The sequence below is a fragment of the Phyllostomus hastatus genome, unplaced genomic scaffold (genome assembly GCF_019186645.2).
Source record: "Phyllostomus hastatus isolate PE091 unplaced genomic scaffold, TTU_PhHast_1.1 phas_contig_468, whole genome shotgun sequence".
Lineage (NCBI taxonomy): Eukaryota > Metazoa > Chordata > Mammalia > Chiroptera > Phyllostomidae > Phyllostomus > Phyllostomus hastatus.
Window position 1 is genome coordinate 2,489,847 of NW_025333884.1, and position 24,261 is coordinate 2,514,107.

At 52.5% G+C, this 24,261-nt stretch overlaps 2 protein-coding genes across 4 annotated transcripts; one reads left to right on the forward strand and one right to left on the reverse strand.

Moving 5' to 3' along the window:
* Positions 1 to 70: 70 nt before the first annotated feature.
* POLR1G (RNA polymerase I subunit G) lies at positions 71 to 2,493 on the forward strand. 2 transcript variants are annotated; one of them, XM_045845194.1, is made up of 3 exons: positions 71 to 375; positions 750 to 891; positions 1,069 to 2,493. In XM_045845194.1, exons 1-3 carry the CDS (start codon positions 354 to 356, stop codon positions 2,444 to 2,446), a joined length of 1,542 nt encoding a protein of 513 aa, XP_045701150.1. In that variant the 5' UTR covers positions 71 to 353; the 3' UTR covers positions 2,447 to 2,493. The 2 variants fall into 2 exon arrangements, with proteins under 2 accessions (XP_045701150.1, XP_045701151.1); XM_045845195.1 differs by having other exon boundaries at positions 71 to 327.
* Positions 2,494 to 2,564: 71 nt separating this feature from the next.
* On the reverse strand, positions 2,565 to 17,828 carry ERCC1 (ERCC excision repair 1, endonuclease non-catalytic subunit). 2 transcript variants are annotated; one of them, XM_045845231.1, is made up of 10 exons: positions 17,684 to 17,828; positions 17,141 to 17,252; positions 15,956 to 16,171; positions 12,311 to 12,414; positions 11,076 to 11,175; positions 10,745 to 10,821; positions 4,506 to 4,605; positions 3,194 to 3,265; positions 2,926 to 2,994; positions 2,565 to 2,667 (listed from the first exon to the last, which is right to left on the reverse strand). In XM_045845231.1, exons 2-10 carry the CDS (start codon positions 17,231 to 17,233, stop codon positions 2,617 to 2,619), a joined length of 882 nt encoding a protein of 293 aa, XP_045701187.1. In that variant the 5' UTR covers positions 17,234 to 17,252; positions 17,684 to 17,828; the 3' UTR covers positions 2,565 to 2,616. The 2 variants fall into 2 exon arrangements, with proteins under 2 accessions (XP_045701187.1, XP_045701188.1); XM_045845232.1 differs by having other exon boundaries at positions 17,738 to 17,818.
* Positions 17,829 to 24,261: the final 6,433 nt, after the last annotated feature.

Here is a 24,261-nt window from a genome sequence, read left to right on the forward strand (position 1 = left end):
CTATCAGTGTGACTGCCCCTTTAAGGCGACGTTGGCGCAAATAATGTCTGCGAGACTAAGGGAGATTCCCGCCGGGACCAGGTGGGGCTCTACCTCCGTCTAGACATCGAATCAGCTGCTCTAGCGAGCAGATTTACAGGAAAAGACGTCTTCCTCGGTTGTCTGCTCCGCACAAAGGAAAATTTCCCCTGGTTCTGCTCTCAGAGTGCACGAGCTGCGAGCGACTCCCCCCGCGCTCGCGGGCTCCGTCGGCGCTCCCGGGCGAGTCACCACCCCTTTGGTTCCACGTGGTCGGCAGCGGCGGGCTCAGAGCTGCTCTGGCTGAGGGTATTGTGCGAGTCGTGGGTACCGGCATGGCAGGGGCCCCGTCCGGCGGTGAGCTGCTTCAGAGAGGGCCGACGGGGTGCAGAGGGCTAGGTGGCGGGAGGAGAAAGGGGAGGCCAGACGGAAAAGGGGGCATTTCCGGAAACAGGACCTGTGAAAAGCATGCCCTGTGGGAGGAGGAAAGTGGAGGGAGTTCGGGCAGAGAGAGGATATCTTGGGGGGACTGCCAGTGGAGAGAAGGCTCCCCTAGGGGTTGGATCAGTGGAGATGGGCGCTGGGGGGGGGGGGTGGTCTCCGGGGAACAGACCGTCGGAGGAGGAAGACCAGGTGAGGCGCTCCAAGGGGTTGGGCCCAATGGACCAATAGGCGCCCAGGATCCGACTGCCAGGAAACGTGCCAGTACACCCCCCTTTCCCTTTCTACAGGTATTGCTCGGTTCTCTTGTCCCCCCAACTTTACTGCGATGCCCCCGGCCTCGGAGTCCACTCGTTTCTCCTTGGAGACGCTGACGGGCCCAGACACGGAACTGTGGCTGATCCAGGCCCCTGTAGACTTCACCCCGGACTGGTGAGTGGTTGGTCCCATGCCACTTCCCCGGAACACTCCCCACTCCAGTAGCTGAACTTGGGGGAAATGTAGAGGGGCTTATCCTAAGGAATGTGGAGAAGCTGCTTCTCAGCTCCTTTCCCCTGCGCCACCAACAGAATCTGACCAAGCTTCTGCCTTTCCCCTTTCTCCTTGCAGCCTCAATGGGCGGCTGGTGCCTCTCTCTGGCTCCCAGGTTGTGAAAGGCAAGGTGGCAGGGAAGCGGCACCGCTACCGGGTCCTCAGCAGCAGCGGCCCCCAAGCTGGAGAAGCAACCCTGCTGGTCCCCTCAGCAGAGGCAGGAGGCAGGCTCACCTGTACCCCCGCCCCCAGGGGCCACCTAAGGATCTTAGAGGGTTCCCACCCATCCTTATCAGGAACTCCACTGCACCCCATTCCCACAAGCCCTCCACCACAGATCCCCCCTGGCCTGAGGCCTCGGTTCTGTGCCTTTGGAGGCAGCCCACCAGTCACAGGGCCTGTGTCAGCCTTGGCACTGAGGTCTCCAGCCTCAGGGAGGAGGAAAAAGAAGAAGCACGTGCCTGAGGCCTCCTCTCCCCAGGAGGCAGTGAATGGGCATGGGACCCTGGAGGTGGACACAGCCTGGGGGTCCTCGGAGATGGATGTGGGGAAGAAGGGGAAGAAGAAAAAGCAGCCGCCGCCGAATGAACTGGAGGTGATGATGCCGGTGGCAACAGAGCCCACGGCTGAGATGCTGGAACCCCTGGGCATGCTGTTCCCGTCTGCCAGCAAGAAGAAGAAGAAGAAGCCTAAAGAGACGGAAACAGTGATGCTGGAGCCAGAGGAAGAGAAGACTGTGGAGCTGGAACTCACAGTTAAAACTGAGCCTCTGCAACAGGCAGTCCTATCCCCCACCAAGAAGAGGAAGAGACAGATGGAGACAGAAGGGATGGAGCCGGCGGAGGAGATGGGAGCTGAGTCTCAGCTCCAGGTGAAGGAGGAGCCTCAGGAGGAAGCCATCCCACTGCCGTCCCCAAAAAGAAAGAAGAAAAAAGGAAAGGAGTGCAAAGCGCTGATGGAGCTGGGGACTGAGGCTCTCGAGCCAGATGTGAGGCTTCTGGGGGTTCCAGGGGAGGTGATGGAGCCTGAACTGGCACATGAGATTGAGCCACAGGCCGAGGCAGCTCTGGCACCCACCCAAAAGAAGAGGAAGAAAGAAAAATGGCAAAACGCAGTGATGGAACCAAAGACACAGGTGGTGGAGCCCGAGCTGCCAAGTGACCTTGAGCCTCAGGCTGCGCTGGCATCCACCAAGAAGAAGAAAGAAAGAGAGCACAGAGCGACAGAGCCAGGGCCTGAGACGGCTGACCCACGGGGCGAGGTGATGGAGCCTGAGGTCAGGGTGGATCCAGCATCCACCAAGAAGTGGAAGAAGCGGCACCCAGAAAGCGGGGTGCCAGCCACAGCGTCCCAGGAGGAGAGGCCAGAGCCGCCACTGAACCTGGAGTCTGGAGAGGTGGCTCCCCCGGGACGGGAGAAGAAGCGGAAGAAGAAGCCGCAGCAGGATCCTGCGTAGTCTCCTCCGGGGAAGCTGACGACTGCAGGGAAAGGCTGAGGTGGCCGCGGGGCCATCAGAAGACAGAGCAGAGAACACCGCCTGGGGGGTTGTACCAGCACAGCAACAGGAGCCCGGACCGGGGAAACACTTTATTGTGACACATGGGGCCTCCTTGGCAGTGGAGGTCATCAGGGTACTTTCAAGAAGGGCTCGTGTAGGACATCGAACAGCCTGCGGGCCTGGGCGGGGGAAAGAAGGGAAGGAACCGGTCATTAAATGAGCATCTGTTTGGTGCATCCCGAGTGGGCTTTGGTTCTTTTCCTCCCAGCCTGGCCGTGTGAGGTCGGGCTGCCCCCCACTCCACCCCACAGCCCCTCTGAGATTTGGTTTCCTCCATCTGTAGGGCAAGCACCATGGGACTTCTGAAACCTTAGAACTTTGGGATTTGGGGACCCCCTCCTGACCCTGACCCCTAAACTCACTCCCAGAGCTCTTACCTTCTGAGGCCCCAGGCCCGGACACAAGGCCAGATCTTCCCGCGATGCAGCTATGAGCTGTTCCAGAGACTAAGAAAGGTAGGAGCCAAAGGTCAGGGGAGATGAGCACCAGCCCCGGCGCATGTGGGGCCGGACACACTCCAGACAGGAGGTGAAGTCGGGTGGGAGGGCGGGGGGGGCGGGGAGTAGAGTGTGGAAGGGAAAGAAAGGGTCAGGGGCTTCCTGGAAAAGGCGTCAGGGTAGAGATGACACGGGAACCCTTCCTTACCCCGAAAGTAGTCAGGAGGGTCTGACTGTCCGTTTTGTTGACTGACTTCACGGTGGTCAGACAGTCAGTCACCTAGAAGGGGGAAGAGGCAGCGGTGTGTCGGGAGGAGAGTATGACCAAGCCCCTGGGGGTGGCGCTGAGTCACAGCTGTGTCCCCAGGCTGCCTTGCATGCAGGAGGTGCTCCATAAGTGCCTTTTTGGACTGATGAAAAGGTCATCTCAGAGTGACCCCCAAGCAGCTGAGAGGGTTGGTCACGTGGCGAGAGGATGGATGCCACTTATCCCAAGCTGGCTCAGCCCGGGGGAGACCGTAGGCTCTGAAGTCAGAGTCGAGTTCAAACCCAGACTCCACTGCCTACTCCCTATGCCATGCTGGGCACAGGGACTGACCTGTCCGGGCCTCCATTTTCCGGCACTCGGGGGTGCTCGTAGTACCCACCTCAGGGGCAGCTGCAGGCACCTACCATTACTCCAGTATTGGAGCCTGGATTCAACAATTCACTGCAAATATTCCCTGAGTGCTATGGTGCTTGGGGACACAGCAGGGACCAAGACAGCCCCAGCTCTGCCCTTCTGGGGCACCCAGCACAGAGTGGGAGGCCAGGTAGTTCCAGACAGTGGTGACCCAGGTGGGTAGGCATGGGGAAGTCCGGTGGGGGCACTTAGCCTGGCCTGGGGATCAGGGAGGGCTTCCTGGAGGAGGGAGCATCAGAGCTCAGGTGTGTACAAGGGGATCTGGCAGCCCTGACTGGTGTGGATTGGTGGGTAGGGCGTCATCCTGCAAAGTGAACGGCTGCTGGTTTGATTCCTGGTCAGGGCACAGGCCTGGGTTTCCAGCCAGGTCCCTGGTTCAGGGTGTGTGAGGGGCTACTGATTGATGTGTTTCTTACACATCGATGTTTCTCTTCCTCTTTCTCTCCCTCCCCTCTCTCTAAAAATAAATAAAATCTTTAAAAAAAGAAAGACGGGATCAGGCAGACAGCAGAGGGAACAGCACAGACACACACTTAGAGATGCGAGCTGGGCCTGGGAGGAGGGCTGGGGGCGGACAGGGCTGCCAGCCGGGCTGGCAGTGCCTGGCAGAGCATGGTGAGGCCAGGCTTTCCCTGAGGGCACTGGGGAGCCACGGGAGGCTTTGGAGCGGGGTCAGGTTTGTGCTTAGGAAGATCCCTTTGGCTGCTGTACGAGAGGGGAGGCTGGAAGCTGAAAGTGGGTGTGGGGAGGAGAGGCCTGACTTGAGATCAGAACTGGAGCTCAAACACCCAGGAAGAAGCTGGGGGGAGGCCCGGGCAGGGTGGGGACGTGCCCTCACCCGGGAGACGAAGTCCTGGTCCAGCTTCTCCATCAGGAGGTCCGCCGGCTTCTGCTCATAGGCCTTGTAGGTCTCCAGGTACCGTCCGGCCTCCTCAGGGCTACGGTCCGAGGACATTGGGTCAGCCAAGGCAAGGAGGGGTCATGCTGTAGATGCATTCTTTAGGGTAGTAGTAATTGCTGACGCTAAAAATTCCAAAGTCTAATATGTAGAAAACTGAACATTCGTGGCTTCCTCTAAATGCCCCTGGGGTAGCAAACCCTACTGGGTGTATCTTCACCTGTCTTTTCTGGCTAAAGGCCAGAGCTTGGGACCCTGGCCAGTTGGGTTCGGGGCCCACTTCTCACCCGAGTGACCCTGGGCCAGTGATTTTAATCTCTCTGGGCTTCAGTTTCTCACCTGTAAAGTGGGGCGGATGGCAGAACTGTGACAAATACCAGTAAATGAGTCAACACTGTAAGCACCTGGCACTTCGAAGCCTGTCTAAGAACTATTGGCTATTCTGGAAGGGAGGTCAGCACTGGCAGCCTGTGCACCATGCTCGAGAGAGAGGGAGACCCGAACTGCCGTCTGTTTTCCCAGCCGCAGGAAGACAGCCTCCTGGGCATCCAGCTTCCCGCCACCAAGGAAGGCAGCTTCTGAAAGCGTTTACATAAAGCCCACCTTCGCAAGGAAAGCCCCAGGTGCTAACAGCTGAATCTTTTATAGCAACAGACATGACTTAACAATCACCATTAATTTTCACAGTGGGTGCTTTGTTTGACATGTAATTAACTGTTTCAGAGGCACTAGAAACGGCCCTGGCTCACCTGGTTCAGTGGATTGGGCACCAGACTTCAAAGCCAAGAATTACCGGTTCAATTCTAGTTTAGGGCCCATACCGGAGATGCAGGCCAGGTCCCTAGCTGGGGGTATAGGAGAGGCAATTTCTCCCTCCCTTCCCCTCTCATAAATAAATAAAATCTTTAACAAACAACAAAAAAAAAAAACAAGAAACAGCTGGCGAGGACAGACAGCTCCCTCAGTGAGTCTGTCTCACCCACCCAGGCTCTTAACACGACCTTTGGCTACTTCCCCAAAATAGAGTAATTTTTATACTTGCTTTTGTTTTAATATACAGCTAATACATAAATACATTTTCCCAAATACTCAAACAGTATAGAGGTACACACTCGGAGAGAGGGCACAGAATTACAAACACCCTTTGGCCTAATAAACCTACTCCTGCCCTGGCTGGTGTAGCTCAATGGATTATCAGCCTGCAAACCAAAAGGTTGTTGGTTCGAGCCCCAGTCAGGGCGCATGCCTGGGCTGTGGGTCAGGTTCCCAGTTTGGGGCATGTAAGAGGAAGCAGATTGATGGATCTCTCACACATTCATTATTTTTGGTTAAAAAAACAAAAATAAAAACATGAATCCGGGCCATGGGATGTTACTCACTGATTAGAAACAAATCACCGAGCCCTGGCTGGTGGGGCTCAGTTGGTTGGAGTGTTGTCCCATAAACCGAAAGGCAACTGATCAATGTTTCTCTCCCTCTCACTCCCACCTCTTATCTTTAGGAAAAAATCAATAAGCATGTGCTGGGGCGAGGACCAAAAAAACCCCCCCAAAACAGTTACCACACCCTTGCAAACCACCTGGTTTGGTTGGAGCATCATCCAGTGCACCAAAAAGGTTGCAGGTTCAATTCCCTGTCAAGGCATGCATGCCTAGGTTGGGGGTGCATTGACAGGAGGCAACCAATGGATATTCCTCTCACATCAACATTTCTCTCTCTCTCCCTTCCTCTCTCTAAAATCAATAAACACATCCTCAAGGTGAGGATTAAAAAGAAAATGAGTTACCCAGTCACGAAAAGACATGCAGGAACCCTAAAAGCATATTCCTAGGTGGAAGGTGCCTATCTGACGGGGCCACTGTGAGATAACAGAAAACTTCCGCCGGCCCCGCCCCCGGTTCCTGGCACGGGGTCCCTGAGGCCCTTGTGCATTCTCGAGTGGTCGGAGCAGAGCACTGGGAGCATCTCTTGTTCTAATGAGGTGACTCTCGGTGAGCCCTGGATGGGGGCTGGTCCCCACAAAGTCCAAGCCAAGATTAGAAGCTTGGAAGTTTCAGCCCCACCCCCGCCCTCCAGAGAGGGCAGAAGGTCAGCAAACGGAGTTAATAATTGACTGTGCCTGCATGAGGGAGCCTCCAGGATACCCCGGCAGTGCATTAGTTCAGACAGCGGCCGGGCTGGTGACCACATCCACAGCAGGGGGGTGACTCAGCCCTCTCCGTGGGGACACACACTCCTACATTTGGGACCCTCCCAGACCTGCCCTGATGTCCCTCTCCATCTGGCTGTTCATCTCTCTCCTTCACCATACCCTTTAATAAGCTGGTAAACAGAAGTCAGCGTTCCCATGTTCTGTGAGCCACTCCAGCAGATTAGTCAAACCCGAGGAGGGGGCTGCGCGAACCTCCCATCTCCAGCCAGTTGGTCGGAAGCACAGGTGGTTCTGACAGCCATCTGCAGTGTGTGTTGGGGAAATCTCGTGGCCCTGGGCCCCTGACCTGTGGGACCGGACTCGGCGTCCAGGCAGATAGTGACAGAATTAAGCCGAAGTGCAGGACACCCAGCTGGCGGCACAGACAAGGGCCCGGTGAGGGGAAACCCCCACATATTCACCGGCCCGAAGTGGGTGAGTTGTGAGCAGTAACAGGATTAAAACCCACAGTGGGGCAGAGCTGGGTTTTCCCCTACACTCAAGAACCGTGTTTTTTTTCTACTGATATTCCAGCTACATACTGTAGGATTCCAGTAGGACACTGGAAAAGGCAAAACTGCGGAGGCAGTAAGGAGATCAGTGGTGGCCAGGGCGGGAGGGAGTGGGGAGGGATAGGCAGAGCGCAGGGGGTTTTTAGGACAGCAAAATATTCTGTAGCATTCAGGGATGGCAGACCCGTCACGCCTGTGTCAGGACTCACAGAATGTACAACACAACTAACGAATGTACCACACTAATCACACTAATTAATGCAAGATGTCAACAACAGGAGAAACTATGTAGGGGAGAAGGGGTATGTGGGAGCCTGCACTTTCTGATCACTTTTTCTATAAACTTAAAATTTCTCTTACATAATTAGGTCTATAATTAGCTTAGAAATGTGGACACTGTGTTGGAATACTACACAGCTCTTAAAAAGAAAAAGGAGGAGGTGCCCTGGCTGGTGTGGCTCAGTTGCTTGGAGTGTCGTCCTGCAGACCAGCAGGTTGGGGATTTGATTCTGGGTCAGGGCAGTTAAGAGAAGCCACTAATCGATGTTTCTCTCACACATCAATGCTTCTCTCTCTCTCTCTAAAAGCAATGAAAAAAATGTCTTCGGGTGAAGATAGAACAAAACAAATAAACAAAAAAGAATGAGGCTGCTCTCTGCGTTGACACGGCCAAGACCTCCAGATAGTGACGCCGCCGGGGGCGGTGCAGAGCAGAGGCAGACGGCGCTGACAGACGACCTTACGGTGCTGCAGATAGTGGTGCGTCCTCAGCAGAAACTAGCCAGGCTCAGCTATGATGGTCTGCAGGCTAGGTGTATTAAATGCATTTTTAAAAAGATTTTATTTATTTATTTTTAGAGAGAGGGGAAGAGAGGGAGCGAGACATCAATGCGAGAAACATTGATCTGTTACCTCTCGCCGGTGCCCGACTGAGGACGGAACCTGCAACCCAGGCGTGCACCCTGACTGAGAATCCAGCGACCTGTTGCTTTGTGGGATAACACCCAACCCACTGAGTCACACTGGTCAGGGCTATTAAATGCATTTTCAACTTACGACATATTCAACTTACAATGGGTTTATTGGGTTGTATAACCCCATCGTAAGCTGAAGAGTATCTGTACATAGTATACTTACTTCTGTCTAAGAAAAGAAAATGGTCCTCTGTGGTGTGGCTCAGTGGATTGAGCGAGGGCTGCGAACCAAAGGGTCGCTAGTTCAGTTCCCAGGCAGGGCACAGGCCTGGGTTGCAGGCCAGGTCCCCAGTGGGGGCCACATGAGAGGCAACCACACACTGATGTTTCTCTCCTCTTTCTCCCTCCCTTTCCCTCTCTCTAAAAATAAATAAAATCTTTAAAAAAAAAGAAAAGAAAAGAAAATGAAGATGTTTCACACATGCTGCTTGCATCTTATAGAACAGTGGAAGGAAACCAAGAAACCAATGACAGTGATTACCTGTGGGGTGGGGGGGAGGGAGAAAGGAGAGACTTCACTGTATATATTGTTGATTTTTTATATATATATGTGTGTATATATGTGTATATACACACACACAGTGTATATGCAGAGGTTGGCAAAAGTTTACAGTTGTAAGTACTCGAAAGTGTGCTTGAGTATAGCACATAAACAATAAGAATGAGTAAATAATGAAGGCCAGCAAGTCCAGCACTTCCGAGACTGTACCTCAGTGCACTGTGCCCGTGACATTCGAGTTAGTAAAGCTACTGTAATAATTGTAACCTGCATGTCTTCTTCTATACGCACAACTATACACCCACTTTTGCCCACCCCTTATATGCTATATGCATATATACAACATTTTTAATCTTTTTTTACAAGATTTTATTTATCTTTAGAGAGATGGGAAGAGAGGGAGAGAGACATCAATGTGTGGTTGCCTCTCGAGCGCCCCCAACTGGGGACCCAGCCCACAACCCAGGCATGTGCCCTGACTGAGAATCAAACCTGTGACCCTTTGGTTCTCAGGCCGGCACTCAATCCGCTGAGCCACACCAGCCAGGGCTATACACCATTTTTATATCGCTTCCAAATTCTGAACTGCATGTTACAGCCTGTCTCATTGTTCATATGCATGCACAAGCAGGGGTCATCAGAAAGTAGAAATTCCAAGTGTAGGACTTTCTATTTTCTGGGTTTTTAATTATTATTAAATTTACAGGGGTGACATTGGTTAATAAAGTTACACAGGTTTGAAGTGTCCAATTCTATAATGCATCATCTGTATATTGTATTGTGTGCTCACCATCCAAAGTCAAGTCTCCTTCTGTCACCATGCCTTTGCCCCCCGCCCCCCTCGTTACCACCTCCCTGGTCCAACAGCCATCATGTCCCCTGCCGGGTGCCCGTTCCATACTCTCCACCTTGATGCTTCCACCAAATCAATGGGTAAAAAAGGGCTCCTCATGTTTCAAAATGTACTTGTTTACTGATAATCTATATGGCTGAAGCATTTTTCTGTGTGTGTTTGGCCACCTATATTATTAGAGTCTTTAAAAAATGGGCCACTTTGTTCTTACTGACTAGAAGGATTTTTAGATACAGGGTCCGGCACAAATAACCCTCCTTTTTTATTGCATAAAAATCTTTTATTACAAAATCATAAGCATGCAATTCCATGACGTAACGATGTCACACTCTAGCACACCATATGACATTTTAGGTGACATGTTCAAATTGCTGTCCATTCGAGTGAGACACTCACATGCCCTCCCAACAACACTCAATGGCGCCACTTCTGCCGGACCCTGCCCTGTAGGGGGGTGTGTGTGTGTGTGTGTGTGTAATGAACATTTAAATATGTTCATGTGAGTGTAAACATTTAAATATACTTTATCACATAAACATAAATTGCATGTCCACATATACATTAGGGATCTTAAACCTGTTATATACATAGCGAGACTTTTTTCTGTTTATCATTAGCCTTTCAACTTTATCTACAGTGTAAACTGTAGATAACTTCCAGAAGTTTCAAATGATAGTTTTTTCAAACCAGCTGACCTTTTCCTTTACGGATTTTGGGGTTTGTGTCTTGCTGTGGAAGACTTTTCCTACCCCAAGATTTCTTGTAACATTTTTCTCGTCATTTTTAAAAAATCGTTTGCCAGGACTGACATTTTTAGAGTGTGAGAAAGGGACTCTTTTTTTTCCAGCTGGAGAACTAGTGTCAATGGTCTCTAGAAGCCTGGACGTGGAATGAATTATTCAGCCAGATTTCACGTCTCACTCGCAAGTGACTAGTATGGTCCCAGGGGTCTGATCTATGCTACCTGCCTTTGTGCCTGCACCCCTACGAGAGAGAGATCAGGACCCTATTTTACAGGTGAGGAAACTGAGGCCAGAGAGCGGCAGCACCTGGCCCAGGCCCACAGAGAGTGCACGGGAGGAGCAGGGCAGGGCCAAGAAGGTCGGGGACCAGGGAACCACCCAGGATAGCGCCGGACCCTCGAGCTCACCTCCAGGCCAGGACCAGCGTGCAGTCCGCCAGGACGCACATCTTAGCCAGCTCCTTCAGCGCCTGCTGGGGGTCTTTCTGGGTGGAGAAGAAAATCGGAGTGAGAGGTCTGCGAAGAAGCAAGGAATTCCAGTGTGAAAACACAGGGGTTCCGGCGGCCGAGAGCCTCCCCTGGCACTCCCTTGGCTCCCACTGGGCGCCTGGCCCGGGGGTGACTGGGACAGCCCTGGTTCCGTCCTCCCGGGCTCAGTCTGCAGAGGGGACACACCCAACCCCAGACAGTGACGACCCAGAGTGCCCTGGGCTGGGGCGGGGGAGGGGCCCCTGCTCACCACGTCCACCTGGACGAGCAGGACCCGCAGGGCGAAGTTCTTCCCCAGGCTCTGCAGCCGCTGGTGGATGTAGTCTGGGTGGAGGTTGTGGTAGCGGAGGCTGAGGGCAGGGGAGAGGAAGGGGTCGGGAGGGCTCGTGTCCCCCCTGAGGTCCCGGGAGCCCCTCTTCACTCTGACTAAAGTGCAGGAGCTGGGACAACCGTGCTGGGAGCTGAGGCTCAGGGAGGGAAGTGACCTCACGCTTTGGGGAAGGGGCACGGAGGGGCCTGGCAGCAAGGGCGGCCCCAGGCCCTGCGCTGAGGAAGGGAGAAGACCTAGGCTTCAGACAGGAAAGGGGAGACCAGTGCCCTAAGGAAGAGTGTGCCTGGGCCCTGGCCAGGGAGCTCAGTTGGTTAGAGAGTCGTCCCCATACGCCAAGGTTGTGGGTTTGATCCCCAGTCAGGGCACATACAAGAAGCAACCAATGAGTGCACAAATAAGTGAAACAACAAATCAGTCTCTCTCAAATCAATAAATTAGCCCTGGCTGGTGTGGCTCAGTGGATTGAGCACAGGTCTTTGAACTGAAAGGTCACTGGTTCAATTCCCAGTCTGGGCACATGCCTGGGTTGCAGGCCAGGTCCCAGGTAGGGGGTGCGTGAGAGGCAACCACACATTGATGTTCCTCTCCTTCTCTTTCTCCCTCCCTTCCCCTCTCTCTCCAAAAGAAAAAAAAAGCGAAATAAGATCAATAAAATTTTTTTAAAAGTATGACTGGGGACACTGCATAGCTGGTCTTGAGAAGCAGGGCCCATCCCAGGACTGTCGGCTTTAACGTCAGGGGACAGTGGGAGTGGGGGGAGGTTCTCCACCCAGGAATGAGGAGACATCTCTGCTCAGGAGCCCCCAGCTCTCCTACCCAGAGGCAGGACAGGAGCTTAGAAATTCCACACCCCCTCCTGTCTGGAGAGGGGCCCCTGGGCTTAATGGGGGCGGAGGTTAGAGAAACCCTGGCCATCGTCAAGTGGGGTCCCAGAGGCTGGAGTCACTCGCCTGGGACATGAGAGCCGTCCCCAGCTCGCTCAGAGACAGGAGTCTGGAGCCACGGCTCTTGTCCCTTGGGGCACCTCCAGGCCCAGCGCTGTGCTTGCCACATAGGGTCACGGCGAGGCCCAGAGGTCTCCCGTGGAACAGCCCCGAATACCGGAGCACACCCCGCAGGCCCTCCTGGAGGCACGGCCACTGCCCACAGCTCACCTGAGGAAGAGGGCACAGGTGCTCTGACCCAGCACATAGTCGGGAACCACGTCGCCGAATTCCCAGGGCACGTTGTGCACAAACTTCAGCACGGGGTTGCCCCTCTGGGAGGAAGAGCCAAAGTCATCAATGGGGATGACCCTGGGACCACGCCCCCCAGCTCCCCACCCCCACCTCTGGGACACCTCTCCACCCTCTCCCGGCCCTCGGCCTCACTCTCCCCTCCCGACTCCTCCTCTGAGCCTACAACGTTCTGGGCTCTCCAGCTCTGACACGGGTCCCTCTTCCCCAGCCCCAGGCCTGAACTAAAGGGTCCCTGGGTCTGTCTCCAGCCCAGCCCTGTCTTCCAGCCCAGCCTGGTGTCATGTGGTCCACCAGGTACTTCCCTCTGGATGTCCGCCTCACTGTGTCCAAACTGCCCTTGGCACCCACCCCCACACCTATTCCTCAGCCAACCGCCCAGAGGCCCAGGCTTGCTCGTGGACACTCCCCCCACCTCCTCCAGGTGAGCATCCCCCAAAAACGTCTCCTCCTCCACTGCCAGCGCTGCCACCCCCTGATCTCCTGCCCCGGTGGTGTCCCTAACTGGTTATCCTCCAAAAGTGGCCAGAAGCATCTTATCTTCCTAAAGCACAAAGCTACCCCTCCCCTCTCTAAACCCTGCTGTGGCTCCCCAGTGCCTTCAGCAGGAAGCCTCACATGGCTCCACAGGTCAGGCCCCCATAGCTGGCGTCTGCTCAGCAGGCTCCTCTCATGCTCTACCCTGAACACACCCTGTAGCCGACACTAAAATTCCCTGAGCGAGTCAAGCTCCAATCCATCCAGTAAGGATTTAATGAGTGCCAGCTGCGTGTCTCAGTGTGTCCTGCTCTCATAAGGGACACAGACGTTAAACAAACTAATCTCAGGGATGAATGTGTAATTGCTAAATGAGAAGGGATTTGGGTTTGCCCTGGCTGGTGTGGCTCAGCGGACTGAGCGCCGGCCTGCAAACCAAAGGGTCACCAGTTCGATTCCCAGTCAGGGCACATGCCTGGGTTGTGGTCCAGGTCCCCAGCAGGGGGTGCACAGGAGGCAACCACACATTGATGTTTCTCTCCCTCTTTCTCCTTACCTTCCCCTCTGTCTAAAAATAAATAAATAAAATCATTTTAAAAAAATGGGATTTGGCTCTAAGAAGAGGGTGGGACCCCTTCTCATGGTGGGTGTGGACTGACCGGAGCAGCCGGGCAGGGAGGGGAGAGGCTGCGGGGGTTCCGAGTCCCACAGGCCTGGGCCACCTGACCCACAGCAGCTGGAAGCCACCGGAAAGCTTTGTGCAAGGGAGGGGTGGGGTCCTGTTTTATTTTTTCTAATTAGATTTTATTTATTGTTTTTAGACAGCAGGGAAGGGAAGGAGAAAGGAGAGAAGCCTCAGTCAGCTGCCTCTCACATACCCCCAAGTGGGGACCTGGCCTGCAACCCAGGCCTGTGCCCTGACCTGGAATCCAACTGGTGAACTTTCGGTTTGCAGTCCAGGGCCCAGCCACTGAGCCACACCAGCCAGGACTCCTAGTTTAATTCTTAAAGGATATGACCAGAAGCAAAAGGACAGACAACGACAGGAAGGGAGAATATAGTGAAACTGGAACCTTCACACACTGCTGCTGGGACTGTAAAATGAGGCAGCATTTTGGAAGATAGTTTGGGATTTCCTGAAACAGTGAAACATACATTGGTCATGTGACCCAGCAAATCCACTCCTCAATGAATTCTCGAGAGAACTGAGAACACACAGCTACACAACATGCACACAAGTGTTCACAGCAGCGTTCTCACAGTGACCAAAATGGCAAAGGACTGAAGGGATTGCCCACCAGTGAGTGAATGGATGAACAGGACGTGGCAAATCCTCGAAATGGAATACTACTCGGCACTAAAAAAGGAAGGAGGCCCTGACACGGGCCACAGCATACGGATGAGCCTTCAATAAGCTAAGTGAAGGAAGACCAGCCATCAGCTGACCGATGTCTGGGCCGCTTGCCCTGTTCAGCCAGTGTGAGTAACGCTGCCCTGAACACCTGTGTACCAGATTTTGCGTGGATATGTATTTTCATTTGTCTTGGATACATACCTAGGAATGGACTTGCCAGGTCAGATGCTCAATCTGTAATTAAATGTTCAAGAAACTGCCAGACCGGTTTCCAAAGTGGCTGCACCAGTCTGCATCCCTCCCAGCAGTTTCTGAGGGTTCCACTTCCTCCGCAGCCTCACAGCCCTTCTTACCGTGTCCTCTTCTTCCAGCCACCCTGCTGGCGGGAGTGGATCTCACTGCGGTTCTGGTCTGCACCTCCCTGATGGATGATGATACTGAGCGCCTTCTCACACTCTCGGGTCCCATTCTTGTCTCCATATAACCCTAACACCAGCTCCATCAGTTGTAGGGACTTTGTCTATTTCTTTTCCCTCACTCCATCCCCAGGGCCTAAAACAGCTCCTGGCAACCTCTGAACATACTTGTGGACTATAAGTAGATGAGCCCCCATTTTTTAAAGAAGATTTCATTTATTTATTCTTAGAGAGAGGGAAAGGGAGAGAAACAGAGAGGGAGAGGAACACTAATGTGGGAGACACATCAATCGGTTGCCTCCCAAACACACCTGAATGGGGGACCTGGCCCACAACCCAGGTGTGTACCCTGACTGGGAATTGAACCAGTGATCTTTTGCTTTGCAGAATGATGCCCAACCCGCTGAACCATGCTGATCAGGGCTAAACCCCCATTTTATTTTATTTATTTAAAAGATTCTATTTATCTACCCTTAGAGGGAGGGAGAAAGGAGGGAGAAAGAGGGAGAGAAACATCAATGTGTGGCTGCTCCTCATGTGCCCCCTACTGGGGACTGGCCCACAACCCAGGCATGTGCTCCAATGGGAATGAAACCAGCTACCCTTTGGTTCACAGGCCGGCACTCAATCCACTGAGCCACAGCAGCCAGGACATGAACCCCCATTTTAAAGGTACAGATGGATTAAGTCACTTGCCCGAGATCACGCAGCTACTGTGTAGCAGCTCAGGATTTGAACTTGGGCCTGTGTTCAATAAGCAGATTTTGAATGAAGGAACAAAATGGGGACAGGAAACACAGCTGCACTAACACAGTGACACCCCCACAAGAACAGTGGGTGTGTTGTGGCCTGAATGTGTCCCACCAACACTGAAACCCTAACCCCCACTGGGGTGGGAGGTGAGGGTAAGGGATTAGGTCAGGAAGATGGAGCCCTCAGGAAGGGGATTAGTGCCCTATAAGAAGACTCCAGAGCTACCTCACCCTTTCCTTCACCAGACACCGATTCTGCCAGTGCCTTCATCTTGAACTTCCCAGCCTCCAAAACTGTGAGAAATAAATGTCTGTTGGTTAAGCCACCAAGTCTATGGTAATTTTGTTACAGCAGCATGGGACATGTGGGGCAGCCACAACCCACACACAGTAGTTGGATGCATGAATGAATGAATGCATGAATGAATGAACACAGGGCGCTGCTGAGAGTACAATGGCTGGAACTCAGTCCTCCTCCCACTGCCCACCAGAAAGCCATCCCTATTACTGTTTTTTTTTTCCACACCAAATCTTCAAAACCGCACTTCTCTCTCCCCCTCCTCACCTGCCGGGGGCTCACAATGATGCTGTTGGATTTTGTCCCTGGTTTGGGAGCCTGGCCGGGGGCCTCCCCTGCCTGGGGCTCTGGCCCCCTGGGGTGTGTGGCTGCAGCTCCCCCTGCAGGTCCCGAGATGGCGTACTCAGCGTAGGTCTGAGGGGCTGCCTGGGCTGAGGTCTCCGTGGTGGGACAGCTCTGTGTGGATTTGAATAAGGGCTTGAGCTGTGGGGGAGAAAGGAGAGGGTGGGATCAAAATCTGATTCTACCTACTTCTCCCCACCCCCCAGCCTGTCCCCTGGTCCCAAGCACCATCTTTTCTCTCTTGGATCACTGTCATCACCTCCTCACCAGCTCCCTGCCTAACCCTCACGGCAACCCTTCTCAGTCCGTTCCACACACTGTCTATCAACTCCCTCAGCTGCTCAGAGCCTGCCTCAGAACAAAAGCCATAGCGGCCACCATAGCCCACAAGACTCTAGATCTGTCCCTGCCCCTTGCCTCAGGGCCAGGGCATGAACCCCCATTTTAACGGCAACCCCCCCACCTCCTCCCCCTTGCTTTCTCTACTCCAGTCCCCTTGGCCTTCTGGCTGCCCTGAAACTTGTCAGGTTCTCTCTGACCTCAGGACTTTTGCACTGGCTGTGCCCTCTCCCCACAGATGTCCCATAGCTCACTGTATCATTTTTTCACCTCTCTGCCAAGACATCACCTCCTCAGAGAGGCAGCCCCGGACAGTCCTACCTGGGGCTGCACCTGTCCCTCATCACACCCTGTATCCTTGGCCCACTTTCTCTTCCTTGCAGCACACAAGCAGCCTGCCAACTGTTTTCCTGTGGGACGGAGATCTTTACGTTGCCAGATCCTTTCTTTGATTTACCAGTTGTTGTTGTTTTTATGCAAAACCTTCCAATTCTTAAATGTCAGCAAGAAATTCATGCCTTGCAGGGTGCCGGCCACATAAACACATCCTCGGGCCACTCACTCTTTGCCAGTTTGCGGCCCGTGCGTTGGCCCTCTCAGAACCCCTGTGGCATTTCACAGATAGAGAACCTGAGACTCACAGAAAACGAAGGTGATCCAGGCTCCAATATCTCCTAACCCGCTCTGTAGCCCCACCCGCCTTTCCCGTCCCCCTTCCTCCACGACCCCCGCGCCCCGGCCTCCCGGCGGTACCCCATCTCCCTGTCCTACCCCAGCAGGAGGGACCTCATCCCCGTCCAGCGGTATGAGGAATTTCTTCCTTGCGGGTGGCCCAGCGGGCTGCCGGGCTCCCTCTTCGTCCATTCCAAGGTTCTCCTGGGGCCTGTAAGTGATGTGGCGGCGGGAATGAATGAGACATCAGCGTCTGCTTTGCCATCCCCAGAAGGAATCGCCACTCACAGCCATTCTCCCCGGCTCCTCCCCCCCAAAAATGTCCCAGGTCGCCACAGCATCAAGCTGCAAATACCCAGCGCCCCAGGTTCTGCAAAGCCCCGCCCGGAGGGAGCCTCCACCTGCAGCCAGCCCGCCCCCACAAGGCCCGTACGTCCTATTCATCCCGCCCTCGCTGTTTCCCGCCTTCCTGGTACCGGGCTCGGCCACTGTCCCCACCTTTCGTCCGTCCCGCCCCAGAGATCGCACCTGTGTGCCCGCCCCTCGCTCCCTCAGGTCCATCTCTGACACCCAACTATTGATTGGCTTCCACAGCTGCCAATCGCCACCGGTGGTCTCCACCCCTCCACCCCTCCTACTCACCCGCCGCGGCCCTCCTAGCTCTGGCCCCGCAGTCGGCTTGCCCGGAGGACTCACCCCCTGGCCTCTGAGAGGCAGGGTAGAAAGACCCAGAGGGAAATCAAAGCTACCGCCCGCCGGCACGGCCGCACGGCCCCAGGCTCGCTGCACTTCCGGCCTCTCTAGCCCGCCAGCCCGCCCTCACCGTCCCCCAGAGAGCCGGCCCCGCTCAGCTCTCTATGGTCGGGGAGGACCGTGGACGTGTGGGTGGAGATAGCTGCTGTTCTTTGCTCCTTAGCGTCTCTGGTTGCCTAGCAGTTCAATTTCAAAGCCCTGAGTGCCTACTGTGCGCTTGGACCCCGGACAGGGGTCAGTGAAGAAGAGATGGTGGTCGATCAAACTAGGTCCCTTCTCTCTGCACAACCTTGGGTTTGAATCCCAACTCTGCCACTGACTTGGTGTCAGTTTCCCTACTTATTCTTTTACTCCACACGTATTCCCCCAAGCGCACGCTCTGTTCCAGGCCCTGAGCCCGGCAGCGTTAGTGACACACAGGCGACTAACAGTAGCCCCGAGCCACCCCCCTGGAGCTCGCAGCCCAGTGGGAAAAACAGACTGGGTTCCAGGGACGACCCGGAGTGGGCAGGGCTGGGATAGGAGACTTCAGCGGGCCGTGGCAGGGTGTGTGTGGGTGTGTGTGGGGGAGGAGAAACCTAAGCCAGCCGGAGGGTCAGAAAAGGCTTTCTGGAAGAAAGGACATCTGAGCAGAGACCTGGTTGATGAGTTGGTATTAGTCATTTCCTGAAAGGATAGTATCACGCTGTTCTAACTTGCAACTCTGATTACTAAGGAGAGAGAACATGTTTTTGTGGGTTTATTGGTCTTATATAGTTTGTCTGTTGTGAGTTGCTTGCTCATATCCTTTGCCCATTTTTTAAAATGGCATGCCTTTTTTAATTACTATTAATTTGTAAGAGTACTTTACGGTTTCCGATTCTCTTAGTCAGTTACATAGCTTCCAAATATTTCCTTAGACTTCGTACTTTGTGTTTTAACTTTATTTATTTTGTCACAGAGAAATGCTTAATGTTTATTCACACCTATTTATCGATGTATTCTATCCTGACTTTTGCTTTTGGTGTGTTGTTTAAGAGGCCTGCCATACTCCAAGGTCATAAATGTATCTTATCATTTCTTTTGAGACTTTCCTAGTTTTGATTTTGTCTTTAACACATGTGAGACATTGGAAAATGCGTGAAGGCAGAATTTATCATGCATGTAGCGAATTGTCTTAACGCCGTTTATTTTAAGTCAGTCCTTTCCCCAGTTTTAACATTCCACCTTTTCCTTGTACCAAGTTTCCATGTAAATATACAGGTGTATTTCTGTTGTTTCTGTAGTATTTCATTGATTTCTATATTTGTTTCTTGCCTTCAGGCCGTATTGCTTCATTATTTTATCTTGGTATGTTTTGCTATTATATCAGGCAAGCTCCCCCTCTGTTCAGTTTCAAATCTGTCTTTACCCTTCTTGTGCATTTCCTGTGCTGGCTGGGCTTTCTCCGTTGCTTTTTTAGATCTATGAAAAACCCTATTGGGATTGAGAGTGGAATTGCATTGAATTGATGGATTCATTGCAAGAAAATCGATGGCTTCTTCATATCCATGAATAGGTTGTGTCTATCTCTCCACCGATTCCAGCTTTTGTTAGGAACCTACTAAACCTACTGTAAAAGATTTTTTTCTAATTAACTTTTACTTATCGATTCATGAATACATTTCTTGTGCTAGTTTCCTAGGACTGCTGTAACAAAGTACCAAAAACTGGGTGGTTTAAACAACAGAAATCTATTGTCTCACAGTTCTGGAGGCTAGAAATCCAAGATCAAGGTGTTGGCAGGGCCATGTTCCCTCAGAAGGCTCTGTTCCAGGCCTCTCTCCCAGCTTCTGGTAGCCTTAGGTGTTCCTCGGCATGTAGGTGGCCATCTTCTCCCTGTGTCTCTTCACCTCATCTGCCGTCTGTGTGTCTGTCTCTGCATCCAAATATCCCTGGTTTATAAGCATACTCAGTCAGATTGGATGAGGGCCTGTCCTAATGACCTTTTTTAAACTTGATTACCTCTGAAAAGAACTTATATCCAAATAGAGTCACATTGTGAAGTTAGAAGTTCAGTATATTTCTGCCAGGGGACACAATTCAACCCATAATGATTCTGTTACTTTTTATAACCTCCTTCCCTCTGAATTCAGTTGACTTCATGCTAGAGTACATTCTCTTCTCTCACAGACCATTGTGTGTAGCAACTCTCTGAGTGTCTTTTAATTTTTTTAATGTATTGATTTTAGAGAGGGAGAGAGAAGAAGGAAAGGAGGATGGAGGAGAGAGAGAAACACTGATCTGTTGTTCCACTTATGTGTGCACTCCATTGGTTGATTCTTGTCTGTGCTCTGACCCGGGGATCGAACCCGAAACCTTGACTGATCAGGAGGATGCTCTAACCAGCTGAATCACCAGCCAGAGCCTGTCTGATTCTTGCTCATCTGAAAATATCTCACAACCAGAATCTCAAATTCTGGGTTTCCACTGATTTTTCTTACAAAATTAGAAGATATTGGTCCTTCATTTCCCTGACTTCTGGGTTGCTGGTGAAAAGTCTACCCCCACCGCCCCCAATTGCCCTTCTTTCTCTAAGCAGTATCATCATTGGGTGCAATTTTCCCCAGGGTGAATTACTAGCAGTGTGACCTTGTACCAGCCACTCAGCTGCTGCGTGTGCCAGTTTGCTCATCTGTAAAATGGGGATGATGATAATAATAGTACAATTATTACGAGAATAGAATGAGTTACGTGCAAAGTGCCTAAAACCGTACTTGGCATGGTGCTCTCTTTGGGCTTGTCATAGAAATAAAATAGCCCTGACTGAGTCCCGGGCAGGCAGGAGCTGTCGCAGCGGCTGCTGGGGCACAGTGCCCCTACACAGGACCTGGTGCCCTGAAGCAGCGAGCAACCCGGATGTTGTGTGAAGTAATGAAAGATGCAAGCCAAGCCCTAAGGCAAGTGACTTCACCCCTGGCAGCCTCAGTTTCCCTATCTGTAGTCGCTTAAGTTGTGAGGATTCAGCAAGACCAAATAGACCCATCTTGAGATGGATTGGTTCACGCATTCCATGAATTATTATGTTTTGAGCACCTACTGTGTGCCAGGCACTTTATAAGTAAATCAGACCAGGTCCCTGTCCTGTGGATCTGACACTCTTGCGGGGCTCATAGACCATAAGAAGGAAACACATAAAGAAGTTTCAGACAGACATACCTGCTATGAAGAAAATGAAACACAGCGCTGTGCAGAGCAGGTGGGGAGGGAGGGGGCCACCCATTTACAGGAAGGAGGGCTCTATAAGTTATAAATATCAACATCAACTAGATTACCATCAAAACACAGTAGTTTCCCCTTATCTACAGTTTTGCTTTCTGTGGTTTCAGGTATCTGCGTTCCACTGCGGTGTCAAATATTAAATGGAAAATTCCAGAAATGAGCAATTTGTAAGTTTTAAATTATGTACTAGAAAAGATCGTCTGTAATTAATTTTTACTTATACAAGTGATTCATGAATACATTTTCTGTATTAGTTTTCTGCTGTGACCAAGTACCGCGAACTGGGTGGCTCAAACAATGGAAACGTATCGTCTCTCGGTTCTGGAGGCTAGAAGTCCAAAATCAAGGTGTTGGCGGGTCATGTTCCTGCTCGCTGTTCTCGGAAAGCTCTGTTCCGGCCTCTTGCTCTGTCCTGCTCCGACCAGCCCAGACATGAATCATTCCTTTGTCCCGCGTGTCCACATCGTATACGCTCCCCACCCCTTAGTCACTTAGTGGCCAGCTCCGTTATCAGATCGACTGTGAGTTATCGCCGTGTTTGGGGTCAAGTCACCCTGACTTTACTTAACAATTGCCCCAAGGGGCAGGAGTAGTGATGCTGGCTATTCAGACATACCAAAGGGGTGAGGATTGAGCACTTAATACGAGCTAACGCCTCACAATAACCTCCCCTTTAGGTATCCTTAGCTCGCTTGACAAATGAGGGAACTAAGCTCCAGCGACATAGAGGAGGACCATTGAAATGTGTCTTTGAGTCCAAGGGCCGAGAGCATTTCCAGAGAGTACAGCCTGGGCAGGACTCAGTTTCTCCCGTTGGAGAATGAACCTCCAAGGAGACCTGCAACTCACGACTATTCCGCCAGGGGACGATGGCGCCCCACGAGAGGATTGGTGGTGTAGGGCCCTCCGCAACTGCTCTGCAAGGACCCACCAGGGACCAGACTCCTGAGAACGCGGCGAGCTTCGCTTCTCACGACTCGTTTTTATTTCGCAAAAGTGAGGCAAAGCCGTTGCCATGTGCGGTTAATGTAACTCTGAACCTATTTACAATAGTTATGGGCCGGGGTGTGGGGGTGTGTCGGATGGTTGCCCTCGGCCCAACATTATTTGCAAGTTTGATTTCTACACTCAATTCGCAAATTGACCTTTTGGACCCCGGGTTCGAATCTTCCCGGTTCCCAGAGTTGCGCGTTAGAATCCTTCCAAGGCCAGCTGCAACCCAAGTTCCCCCGCGACTCCTGAGTCCGGCCCCTGCCCCACTCCCAAACCTTCCCCTAATCCCAACTTCGAGTTTTCCCTGAGCCCGGTGGGGGTGCTGTGGGAATGAAGAATATGGGGACCTCCGCCCCTAATTCCGTCCAGGGGGCTCTGGGAGGGGGACCGACAGAGGCCGGAACGAAGACTCTGGAAGTGGGAACGCGGCCTAGGGACGCAGTGACCGGCCGGTGTCCCCTCCCGCCTCTAAACTTAGCCGCGGTGACGCGAGGCCGGGCAAGTGCTGCGGGGCTGAAGACACAGGGTGGGGGGGCCGAGCCAGGGCCACAGCTCAGCTCCACAAACCTCTATTTATAGCGCCCGGAACCCGAAATAGCGCGGAGTGGAGCGGCTGGAATGACGCGGGAGCTGCGGGGACTGACTCACCCGGACCCGAGCAACGCCCCCCGCCCCAATGAGGGGCAGTAGAGGCGTCTAGCCCCGACCCCGCGCCCTCCCGGGCACCTCTGCTGCTGGGACATCCCAAATTTCTACTGGTCACCGATGTAGATGGATAATAGAGCAAAAGAGAGGATCTGCAGCATGAGAGACTGAGGTTAGATCGGAGGTGGGACTTCCCACAAAGAGCACAGAATCTAGGAACTAACTTATACAAGAACAGAGGTTGGGAAGGAGGAAATGAACCAGACACACACACCTCTATGTCACCAGCAACAGGGTTGAGGCATCTTGGGGGACAGAGGAATGGACACAATAACCTGGCTAGCTGCCGGACCAGAGCGTATCCCCTTCTCCACTTGCCATAGCTCCTTGCATGCCATTTCCACTCTCTAGAATGCCCTTCCCTGCCTACTCAGTCTTAAGAACTCATGCTTTCCAGGGACCTGGTACTAAGGACAATCCCTCACAAAAGAAAACTCTGTGACCCACTGGACTGGGAGCCCCATGAGGGCAGGGCCAGGCCTTCCCCAGTTATCACCATGTCCATCACTGCCCATCCCAAGACAGGTCTCTGGAGAAATTAATTGCAGAATAAAAAGTGTTGGTAATAAAAGAAAATGATGTTTCCCACATAATAGCAATGCAAATTGTAAGCAGCAGGCCAGAGGTGATTCTGAGAGTTATCTCCTGTGGGTCTCCCGACAGCCCTGGGGGGAGGTGCTTTTATTACTTTCAAATCATCACCCCCATGTTAGAGATGCAGAACCGAGGCTCAGAGATATCTGAGGCCACCTTGCTAGTAGTCACAGCTGCCTCTTGAACCAGGTCACTTGGCCCCAAAGGTGTTCAGTTCCAAGGATATTGTCTCTAGGCTCTAAAGAACCCAGAGCTAAGGAGGGATTCTCAAAGTGCAGCCCACAAAACCCAGGGTAGGGGGCACGCCCAGCCCTCCAAAAGATCCATGAGGTCAAAATAATCATCGTAGTAATATGAAGACACTCACCTGCCTTTTTCACTCTTGCTTGTTCCTGAGTGTGTGTGCAGCCTGCACAGTATCGCAACAGACAAACCCAGAAGCAGATGTGAGGACCCAGATGTCTTCTGTTGAGCCAGACATTAAAGTAACACCAAAATTGTTTTTTAAGATTTTAATTATTTATTTATTTTCAGAGAAAGGGAAGAAGAGAAACATCAATGTGTGGTTGCCCCTTGTGTGCCCCCTACTGAAGACCTAGCCCACAACCAAGGCATTTGCCCTGACCAGGAATTGAACCAGTGACTCCTTTGGTTTACAGGCTGGCACTCAGCCCACTGAGCCGCACCGCCTGTGCAAAAAAAAAATTTTTTTTAAGATTTTGCTTATTTATTTATTTATTTATTTATTTTTAGAGAGAGGGGAAGGGGAGGAGAAAGGGAGAGAAACATCAATGTGTGGTTACCTCTCATGTAGCCCCCACTGGGGACCTGGCCTACAACCCAGGCATGTGCCCTGACTGGGAATCAAACCAGCGACCCTTTGGTTCACAGTCGTGCTCAATCCACTGAGCTACACCAGCCAGGGCAAAATTTTT